The sequence below is a fragment of the Marmota marmota genome, unplaced genomic scaffold (genome assembly GCF_001458135.2).
Source record: "Marmota marmota marmota unplaced genomic scaffold, marMar, whole genome shotgun sequence".
NCBI classification, from domain to species: Eukaryota; Metazoa; Chordata; class Mammalia; order Rodentia; family Sciuridae; genus Marmota; species Marmota marmota.
In genome coordinates, this window is record NW_026000229.1 from 31,051,624 (window position 1) to 31,063,325 (window position 11,702).

At 37.2% G+C, this 11,702-nt stretch overlaps 1 protein-coding gene across 3 annotated transcripts in view; it reads right to left on the bottom strand.

Annotated features, from left to right (window-relative positions):
- Positions 1-891: 891 nt before the first annotated feature.
- The window catches only part of Dut (deoxyuridine triphosphatase), an 11,045-nt gene continuing 234 nt past the window's right edge, over positions 892-11,702 (bottom strand). Inside the window, exons 1-7 of one of the 3 annotated variants that reach the window (XM_048792990.1) lie at positions 11,323-11,654; positions 10,725-10,863; positions 8,532-8,623; positions 6,740-6,784; positions 2,010-2,084; positions 1,787-1,857; positions 892-1,235 (exon numbers count right to left, since the gene is read on the bottom strand). In XM_048792990.1, the coding sequence (XP_048648947.1) occupies positions 1,179-1,235; positions 1,787-1,857; positions 2,010-2,084; positions 6,740-6,784; positions 8,532-8,623; positions 10,725-10,863; positions 11,323-11,584 (741 nt within the window). In that variant the 5' untranslated portion in view covers positions 11,585-11,654 and the 3' untranslated portion in view covers positions 892-1,178. Of the gene's footprint in view, positions 1,236-1,786; positions 1,858-2,009; positions 2,085-6,739; positions 6,785-8,531; positions 8,624-10,724; positions 10,864-11,322; positions 11,655-11,702 lie in introns of those variants that run through there. The other 2 variants (XM_015480689.2, XM_015480690.2) reach the window with 2 other exon arrangements.

An 11,702-nucleotide genomic window follows, 5' to 3' on the forward strand; every position in this document is an offset into this window, starting at 1 on the left:
TACCAAGAGAATCAAAAATGTGTCCACTCACCAAGCTGTACATGAACAATCACAGCAATATTCAAATTGCCAAAAAAGCATAAACATTCTAATGCCCGTAGTTTGATAAACTGAAATTGGCTGTGATCTCTACAAACTCTAATAAGAAGGTCTGTACTCCTAGCATGGTGGCTATATATTCTGCTTGGTTATATAACTGCTCCAATTTTATAATCACTATACTATACACTTACGTACTATACACATAAAAGACAATGTTCCAGCTTTACAAAAATTAGTCTCCAATGGTCCTGACTGTAATATATTCTTCCATGTTGATTTTATTGGAATACTTTTGTTTTAATTCTGTTTTAGGGAAGTTCCATGAGTCTGCCGCTATGCCACCACCCTCTTAGATTAATACCGATCCTAACTCCAGTCCAAATCAGAGGACAAGACTTACTCATTCTGTGTCTTTAAAAATGTGAGAATGTCTATTTTATTCCAAGGGCCTTTTCTAGCCACCTCCTCCCAAATTTCTCCCATTCCCCAAATAACAATTGTCTTCTTCCAACAAAATATACTGGATCCTTTATCTGCATCCATGAACATGGTTTCAATCCCAGAAGAGGTTCCTATCTGAGCATTTTTAAGCATAGTGCCCAAATTGGAATATATTCTATGTATAAGCAAACTAGAGTAGGACTTTCATTAACCATATCTTCCTCCATTTTGTTGGCTTCTACCACTTTAGAGATTAGATATTGCAAAGAATATGGGCTCAAAGCCAAAAGAACCTGCAAAGAATATGGGCTCAAAGCCAAAAGGACTGAACAGTGGTTATTGTCTGAATGTGTCCCACAATTCTTGTGTTGGAAACTTAATTACGATTATAAAGCAATTAAAGCATAATAATTTGAAAGGAATAATTTATTGAACATTTTTTAAAATTTGAAATTAATGTACATTTGATTTTAAAAATTTTGCATTAGATTACCACAGATTTACATACAACCATAAACTGAAAAATACAAGAAAGTTTCCATGTGATACTAACAAAGAAACTCTTTCCTTTATTGTAAGAAAATAAACTTTCAGAAGCTAAAGCTAGCTTTTCAGTCGTGCAAAATACTAACACTTTAAGCAGAAAGTCTTTATTTTTAAGAGAAAGTAACATTTTTCTATACTTGACCTATATTTTAATTCTTTCCAGTAGAACCAAAACCTCCTGAACCCCTTTCAGTGTCATTCAACACCTGAAAGAAAAGTAATAAGACAGTTAATTTTAGAGCCTCTTTCAGTTCTTCTACCCAGCCCCTATAAGACTTTTAAAGATTACAAAAAGAAAGTTAAATTTTAAAAAGACCCCACAAATTAGAAAATTGGATATTTGTTTAAAAAGCTAATGAAATATTAAAATTTCACAATATATTAAATAATTCATTATCCAAAGTAATGCTACATAATATCTACATGAAAATGTGTCATGAGCTGGGTACAGTGGTGCATGCCTGTAATCCCAGCAACTCATGATTAGAGGCAAGCCCCAGCAGCTTAGCAAGGCACTAAATAACTTATCAAGACTCTATCTCAAAATACAAAATAAAAAGGGCTGGCACTGTAGTTCAGTGGTAAAGAACCCCTGGGTTCAATTCCTAGGATCAAAAATAAAATCAAGAAATTCTAAAAGTAAGATCTTAAGTCATATATACTGCTAGCTACAAACAGCATATTAAACCCTCTAAGCTGTGTCTTTTCTTCACTTGCAATGTTATGTCACTAATTATTAAGCTTTTATAACACTTACTTGAACTTCTTCTATATCTGGATAAAAAATCCGTTCACAAATGAGCTGTGCTATTCGATCACCTTTTTTTACTTCAAAGAAAAAAAAAAGCTTATTAGTGATTTTATTCATGTACTCTTTTATATCTTGCCTTATTCATTGAGTATTAGAGGAGTCAGTATTACTGACAGAAACTCAGAACATTCACTACGTTTATGGGAATACATATATGTATTTAACATACCTTCAAACTTCTCTTTGCCAAAATTAAATAACACAACACCAATATTTCCTCTATAATCTTCATCTATGACACCAGCTAGAGGAAAGAAAAATAATATCTTGATTTATTATCACCGAGTGTAAAATTACATTAAAATCATTCTTATGTAGCTCAGACTTTTATACTTAGAACTTCAGTAAGTGAACCTTCCTTTAGCACTAGGTAATGCCTCAAAAACAAAAAAAGGTATTACTAAAATGTAGATAAGAATTTAGAAAATTGGTCCTAATTTCCTATCTGTCACCCTTATTAAATGGTAACCATTTCCTACTTTAAGCTAATAATGGCAATTACCATCTCTACCCACTGCATACTTGCCAAAAAGACTAGCAGAAAATTATGATTTGGGCTTCGAAGACTTTTCTTGGGAACAGTTTTTCACTAATATTGATCGATACATGACCAAATCATAAATAAAAATGTAAAAAAACCCCAAAAGATCTACAGCAGAAATGAGTTAATGCTTACACTGTTAAGTAGCAGTCTTAAAAATACCAGAACACTCCATTTTTACAATAAAATGGGAGCTGAACTTTTCCGTTCACATCCTTCCTCTCCTTTTAATCTGAACCACCATTCCTTCTAAAATCACAAGCTCTCAGAAGGTATTAGCTCATAGTTAATAATGAGTACACTTATATGTACAATTAGTGTTTGAGATTATGAACACATGGAGAGCAAATCTTTGCAGGAAAGTTGAGCCTGGCCAACTAGCCTGGTCCAGAGAGCTACCTTGACCAGACTTGATACCATTTGTTTTTGGGTCAAGAATTTAAAATGCTTCCATAAAGACAAATACAAATAATACAGGTGCACCAGGCCTTCTCATTTCTTTTTATATTGAAATCTAATTCACATATAATTCATCCATTTAAAGTATATGATCCCAAAGTTCATAGCGTATTCAATGTTGTACAACCATCACCAAAATCAATTTTATAACATTTTTATTACCCTCCCAGGAAATCCTCTACCCATTAACAGTTATTTCCCATCCCTTGGAACTTCCTATGATACATATTCTTTCTGCTGTTATGAAAAGCTGGATAGGATTCTTATGAAATATAGAATATAGCTCTATTTTACATCTGACTTCTTATGAATACTCTTCCTTGTCCCTTCTCCAAAATACCCTCATGAAAGCAGAGAATAAAAATCGGAATATCTTGATGGGTACAAAGGCTAGTTAGCTATACTAATTATTTTAAGGTTAAAAAAAATTAGGCTGATTATGAGTCAAAAAATGCCTGCTAAGAAGGTACTTTAAAAATGGGCTGAAAAGCAGGAAAGGCAGTTCACTTCATGTCTAGACTGAAGGAAATGGTCTACTCTTTTCTAGTGGAACAGCAACAAAATTTGACCAATTCAGAGTATTAAATCCTAGTTTCTTTCCCCGCTGCCAAATGACCATTAATTTAGCCCTCAATAATTATGAAAAGAACTGATATTAAGACCAGCGGTTTTCCATGTATCTACACAGAGGAAGTTTTGACTATAGAAATGATTTAGCTTAGATTTAACACAGAGACCCTTTTGTATACAGCATATTGTTCCAGGCCAGGGTAATAACTCATTTATCTCAAATGAGTTTAGGAAAAACAATGTGGACTGACTGCCTTCAAAATTATTTTGTTTCTATTTTATTAGAAAAATTTTAAATTATTCAAACAGTAATACACATAAAGTAAAAAAAAAAAACTAGCCAATATCACAGTAATACACTGCATTACTTTACTTTTTCCATTAAAAATAATAGATATCCTTTGAGATTAATATGTACAAACCTGTCACTCTTCAGCCCTTGACAAATATCCCTGCATAAATGTCAAATAGGTTCCAAAAAGCACTTTCCTGGGTAAAATGGTGTGTATATTTTATACTTTGGAGGGTATTGCTAGATAACTTTACAAAAAAGGCATAGCCAAACTTCTATCAGCAATATTTGAAAATGCCCATTTCCAAAATCCTTGCCAGTACAATGGTAGCAACTTTTAAATTCTGGCCAATAATGATCAGTAAAAAATGATATTTAATTGCTTTACTTTGAATTTCCCTGAGGACCAGTAATGCTGGATTTCTTTCCTTCCATTGTTTACTGGACATTTATATGTCCTCTTCTATATTTTGGCTTTTTTTTCTCACATATTCAAGTTGCATATATTTGCTGGTTTAAAAAAAGTTATATTTTTTACCATATAAAAATACTCTCTTGTTGTAAAAGGCTCTGCTGTACATCTGTAAAGTTGTCTTGTTAGTAGCACTCAAATAGTTACGAGTCTTCAATTCTACGGGGCCAAGTGACCTACTAAGACTTTATACTTGGCAACAGGAAAATGAGAAAAGTCTTTAAGTGACTAAAAGAAACGAAATTGAAGTCAATGAAAATATGGCAGAAAAAAAGCCTTCAATTATGTTATTTTTAGTATAAATAACAATGTTATACAAAATTCAATAGGTTCTAGTTCAATTATTAATTGACTGAAAGTCAACTGCCATTTGACTTTCAAGAAAAGCAAGATTTATTCATTCTTTGCATAATGGATATAGGCATCAGGGATATTTCTTTTCATGAGAAAGCAGAAAGTATCTTGAAGTTATCACTGGAAAAAATCATGCATTGGAACTGGCAGAGTGATTAACTGACTTCAGGCACAAGTTTTATTGTGTCAAGACTTTGGCATGTCATATGCTGGAAACCTTTTTTAGTGAAAACTATCCACACTTACCAGATGTGAATTCTGAACAGAATCCTGCATTCTAAACTTTTCCCTTTGACCCTTATTTATAGCCTGGGATTTCTAACAATCTCTCTCTTAAGAAATAAAAATTTTTGCCAACTCTGATAAACTTGTGCCTGACATTTTAAAGATATTTCTGCATCCAAAAACACACCACAATGTAATTTTATGAACAACACCATACCATCCACCAGGCAAACTGATTTTCCAATTACATGAATTTTCTTCCAGAGGGTTGTTTTAAACAAAGCAAAAATTGGTAAAAAAGTTGAAAAAAGATTTTCCACATTAAAAAAAAAAAAAAAAAAAAAAAACTTAACTCCCTAGCCGGCAGAAATGATAAAACAGACTTTAATACATGCCACGCACTATGTCATATGGTTTACATAATCATTAATCCTCCAATTCCTCAGAGACAAGCACACCAATTTTTATTATACAAAGGAGAAAACTGAGCCTCAGAACTCATGTTTCTTTCAAAGCAGGCCTTTGAAATTTTCTTAAAAAACACACACTCTTTTTACATTCTTAAGTTAGATTACAATTATATCCCAAATAATATTTGAACCTCCAAAAGTATTTTTGAAAGTCAGGTGTAACTTAACTTCAACTCTGGAGTGGGTGGACAATCCCTGGCTAAATAAAACTCAGCTCCCCAAAGAACTACTTTTGGCTTTGTCTTGCCCCACAGCACCACCTAGTGACACCATGAGGATATATCAGGCCTTTCTGTTAAGCCAAGACCTGGCCGCCTAGGCTTTATCATGAGCTTAAACCCCCACCCATCCCTCCACACCCCACAGAGGCAGGGCACAAGTCAAACTAATCCAGGACCCTGATGAGGGAGATGAGGTAGGCTAATTCAGCATTTAACTGCAAAGGAAAGAACAAGGATGTTAGAATCATATCAATAGTCTAAACATGTTTAAACATGTTATCACCTTAGGCTCATTTCTGAGCTGGTTTCCTCATCTATTTAAAAAGAAAAAAAAAAAAACCTTCATAGAATGCTTTATATAAACGATCATAGGAAAATCTAGAATACCCACTTACCTGAGGGCCAACATGCTGTTAAATGAAGCACTATCTCATTAATGAAGATAAAAAAAGAACCAGGACAGGGGATTATATCAGTGGGGTGTGTACTACAGGAAGAGATTAAATTTTCTGAGAGAGAGGAGGTTAGAAATCCTTTATCAAGGGTGGCTAGCAAAGGTCGCTGGGGCTTCTTCATGACAGGGGCGACATGAGAAACTTGTTAGCTATGGGAGACATGAGTAAGGTTTTGTTTTAAGGGAAATACATGCCACAGAAGACTTTCCTTGGAAGAAATTTTAGAGCAGCAGTGTTTTCTCTCTTCAAGGAAAAGATTGTTTTGATATATTTTGCCAAACATGGACAGCCTCTTAAAAGGAAAGAAAGTCCTTACTAGATAGATCTATATTTATAGAACCTTTTGTTTGACAATTATTTAATACTTATTAATAACTACCTAAGCAAACTATAATTGCTTAAAAATAATCACAAAATCTTTTCCTTTTGTGTACTCATTTTTCGACTAACTACAGATTATCACTAAACCAAGGCAAAAATCTTTTCTGTCAGATAGTGCCTGGTTAGCCTGTTAGTAAAATAACATAAATTTTACAATTATCACTTAAAAATTTTAAATTATCAAATAGTATTTGAGACTGTATAATAATTATCTATTATTTCAGATATGGGGTTTTTTTTTGGAGGGGGAGGGTAGCAAAGATTGAACCTAGGGGTACTTAACCACTGAACCTGCCTCAGCCACCCAAGATATGGAAATTTCTAAACAGTCAAGAGAATAAAAATGCAATTCCTTTTCTTGATAATAAAAATGCAATCTGTCATTTGAATACACATTACCTTTTAAGCAAAGACAAAGCCAATACACACATTTGCACAATTTAAAAACAAATATATTACCTCCTACATCTATGAAGTATTTTGCAGCCAGGCCAGAACGTGGAGCTGAAAACAAAAAGGAAGCCATTGGTTATTTTAAGTGGGGAGGGGCAATACTGGACACAATATAATTTATGCAATTTAAGCATATCTCCTCTACTATGTCTATATCTTCATCTTACCCTTATTAGACAGTTCTGAATTAAAGATTGCTTAATCATAATGCATTACCAAAGTTGGAAAAACTAGTTTAGAAATTCAGCCAGGTTTTACTAAAAACAAAAAACAAACAACAAACAACAACAACAAAACAACACTTAAACCAGCCCCATATGACTTCAGTCAATTCAGGATTTGTGGTATAGACCTGGGAGATGACTGCTAGAATGAAGTGAGAGCAACCACAGACTGCTCTTACAAGAAGTTTGGCCACAAAGGGGCAAAGAGGAACTGTAGCTGGCCAGGGACACAATGCTAAGGAAGATGATTTGTTTTAAGATGGGAGACCGGAACAAATACAATGCTGATAAGAAAGGGGTGGGGAGAGCAGTAGGGAAAGGGAGGGAGGAGGAGGGAGGGGAAGGGAGAGTTAGAGAGGGGAGGAGGAAGAGGGTGGGGGAGGAAGAAACCTAACACAACAGTAGCAGCATTTAGCCTAGAATTTAGGACTCCTACTCATGACTCTGATGTCAAAACACATAACTTTGTTAAAACACATGAACCAGAGTAAGATAAAAGGCCTTGTATCAGTTAAGTAAAATGCCAATGCTAAACATTGAACTCCTGTGTTTTTTATTCTAAAGTTTTTACCTTATAACTTGCTGGCTTAAGCATGAGACCCACAATTATTCTAAATTCTATTATTTTATTTCAGAATAATTTATATCAGGTACTTTGTCAATAAATGCCACTTCTTCTGCCTTAACTTTTATTTCACTATTTCCTGGCCATCCCCCCCCCTAAAAACTCTAAAAGTAGAGACAGTGATGCTAAAAGGGACCACCAGGAGAAAAATCATTGTGTTCTCTTAAGGGATGAAGTACTAGTAGTTCTCCCATGCGTGGCTAACAAGATTGAGTTAAGTCTAACTCTCTCCCCAGAGGAGGGGCTAACAGTTGCATATGCCCCTTTGTGTACTTATTTAAAAGTACTTATGTTTTTGACAAATTCAGGACTAACTCTGGTGACAAATGACTCACTCCAGAAAAAAAAAAAAAAAATCAAACCTGTTGATTTGCAGTCTGTTTTGTACTAGCTTCCTAGAATACGGCTTTCTCTCAAGAAAACTACTGTTCCTTACTGGAACCCCATGGGATGATACTGAAACAAGATAAGAGTCTATGGGCTGACATACTCTGGAGTACGTTCTACTCTCTTAATATAATGTGCCATCACTGTAAGTCCCTATTTCCTAATACAAGAAGTATTAGTAATTCTCATCCCACTCTTCACAAAGAAACTTGACCTAATATGCAACGTAATCCTTGAAGGGAGAAATTCGGCACTCTGGAAAAAGATCCAAATAACAATCATCTATATTTTTAGTTTTTCTGTGAGGAGTTATGAAAACAACCTCTTAGGCCAATGTGAGTCTCCCAAAAACACAAATAAGGAATCGAAATGAGACAGCCAAAGAGAAAGACCAAAACATGTATGTAAATAAAATTTTTCAAATGACTGTTTGCCATCATAGATGGCACTTCATTATTTTAGGACCAAGACCAAGCAATATTAATCCAACAACACTAAGATTAAATACCTTATCACAAAGAAAGGGCTTGACAAATAGTTACCTGTTTCTTGAATCACTTACCTATTCTTCCATAGCACCCAGAAGGAAGAGCTATCTGAATGTCTGTTTTCACAAGGGCTTTCTCCATAGGTGGTACTATATAATCATAGGCACTACAAAATAATTAAAAAAAAAAAAAAAACAGTATTTACTTATAAAATTGTTTTACATTCTTTCCTTGTGATGATACATATAGAATTGCTTTAAATACATTTCATAAAATAGTACAATCTTAGGCTAATGTTGCCAACTAATGTTGCCATGACAAACTTTCAATTCATCTTTAAAAAGTTCAAAAAGGTAGATGTTTTATTTATTAATTAAAAGGCAAACCCACTTGAATCTAATGTATGAAATATGATATGTCAAGAGCTTTGTAATGTTTTGAACAACCAATAAAAAAAAAATTAAAAGGCAAGTGTAGATGAAAGAATATGAATTTTATGGTGGTAGGAAGATATGTTGACAATGTAAATGTCTTCATCTCTGAACACAATCAATGGGAAACTGACAAAAAAGTCAAACTTTAAATGGTACAAACTTTGCTAATACCGTGAGAAACAGGAAAATGAAGAACTAAATAATGGGGCAAATATGTTTATATGTATTAACTCATTTTATTCTCATTACAATTCTGTGATTACAAAAAAACTGCAGAAGAAAACTGTAGGCAAAATAAAGGGTGGGGGAAGGTAGAGCTGTTTTGTATCAGTTCTGCCTGGCTGTGTAGTTCACCAAACCTATGACCATGAACTTCACCAAGTAAGGGATCACTCTAAATAGCCCCTGGAAATCAAGTGCTGAGGTACTGATTCTCTAAGGTCCATCCAGCAAATTGCTAACACTTCTAGTATAATACAAGTATTAGCAATTCTCATTTGTCTGTATCCGCCTCATTAAAAACATTTAAGAGATTTGACAATGAGCAAAACTGGAAGTTCCTCTGCAGAACTTAAGTCCCATAAAGCAGTACTATATTTTCACTGTAATTTCCTTTCTTTAAACTGTTAAGCACTAATTTATTAAAGACATCAGATATTTCCACATCAAGCTCAGTATACAGAAAATCACCTATATTTTTTAGGAGGATGACTAAAGAACTAAAGTATCTTGAATCAAGATCTCCCTTAGGACTCACAAGGTCCAGCCATATACTTTAAAAGGGTCTAAGCGAACTACATCACTCCTTCCCATTAAAATCAAAAGGCACACTATATTCCTTTTAGCCACAATAATGTACACTTTTTTTTTTTTAGCTACAATTAATCTCATTCCCCGCCCCCCATTAATATCGTTACAGTCCTTTCTTCCTTTCTTTTGTACTTGGACCAGTAGTTCTCACATTCTAATTACCTGGAGTGCCTTAAAAATAAATCATAACGCTTGGAATATGGTCATAAAATGAACACCCCTCCCTCCCAGAATCGTTTTTCCCCTTTATTAATGGTTCTAAATACTGAACATACTAGCCAAATTTAAAAAACAACAACACTTAATTCCGTGTAAAAAACCGTCAGCAACATTCAAGCTCCTGGGCAAATCACTCTTAATGATCCCATTTGTAAATTAGTAACACTCCTCTAATCCAAGACTGTTTTGATTAAATAGCACGTGGGACAAAATTCCTGTACAGGTATAAAAAAAAAAAAAGTGCGCTACAAATGAACGGTTGTAGTATTACTAGCACTCCCGCCATTTTTTGTTTTTCATATTCGTACCCTTTCACAAAGTCCCAGTCCTTAGGCCTAATAGATGTAGAAAGAACTAACCCCAGAAGTGGCCTTCATTAATCTTTTTTAGATATTTCAGAATCTCAGCGCCCACCGTGGCTTTTCTTGAGCTCGCCATCACCCTAGAAGGCCAAGATGAACCCTGTTGCACGGCACCTTCCACTTGTTAAAAAGAGTAGAGTGAATGTTGTAAAATAATGCGTTGGGCATTTTACAGATATTTATTTACCATTCTGCACACTTTGCCCAAATCCCTGTTAAATTTATGCCTTTTTTAAAAAGCCAAAATTTTCAAACTAACAATGACAGGAAGCCTACATTTACAAAAAAGTTTGTGTCCATAACCTTTCTAGCGTATGGTTCAAGCTGGGGCAAAGGGGCTGAACACGAGCTAAATCATCCGAGAACCGGGTTTCCTCTGCGAGGGTGGCGCTGCCGGGGGCCGAGACCGGTCGGCCACGTGAGGCCTGAGGTCCCCACTCACCTGTACAGGTCATAGCCTGCGGCCCGCGCGGACCCCCGGGTCGGGGCCGTGGCGTGCTCCGATAGTCGAACAAAGCGGAGCCGCAAGCCGCCATCCTCCGCAGGCCGGGCCCGCTTGCTGGGGGAAATGGCGGTTACTTCTTCAGAAGAGGGCATGGCAGCACCGGAGGGCAAGAGAAGACGAAGAGACCAGAAAAGAGAGCAGGGGATGAACGCAGCTGCTAACAACCAGCCAAACTCCGAAATTTCCCGCCAGCCCCTCCCGGACCCTCCCCCAGCACCTTGGCCTGGACGAGACCACAGTTCTGGCGGCGGGGGGGTCCGGGTGTCATATTTTAGGCCGGAAGCCCTTCTCTGAAAGCTGGCTTCAGATCGGACACGACTGACCCCTCTTAAACATAGCAAATTCAGAACTCCGGTTCAAAGTAGGGGACAAGCTTCGGTGGTCTCGCCCATAAATGACAAGAAGCCAACCTTCCTCCCCAGGGACCCGAATGGACTCGCTCCCTAGGCGCGAGACTTGGGCGCCCTCCCACTTTCCCTCCGCCTGAGGCTGCAGGGCTCCCTCCCAGCCGGAGCGTTAAGCGCGCCGGCTGCACCTTCTGGGCCCAGTATCCACGCCTTTGCGGGCGTGCCCGTCCCGCACGCGTCCCAGGCCTCACTGGCTTCAGGGAAGGGTGTGCCGGCGCTGGACAGCGACCGGGGCGGCGCGAGCTGGGTGGGGCCGAAGGGCGGGCCTGGTCGGGAGAGTCTGGACGCCCACGCTCTCGGTTGTTTCCTTCGCGCGTCTTTAAACGCTAAGCGGAGCAATGATGGAGAGAAATGGCAGCCGAGCGCGGGGCGCGGGAGGAGGGCCGTCATTCCCCGAGGTCTGCGTCTCCGGACGCGCTCCCGTCCAGCACCCTAACGCCCGGATGACCTCGGAAGCAGTCTCGGCGCCCTCTGATGGCTCTCACTGGGAGGCGGCGCGAAGGCCCCT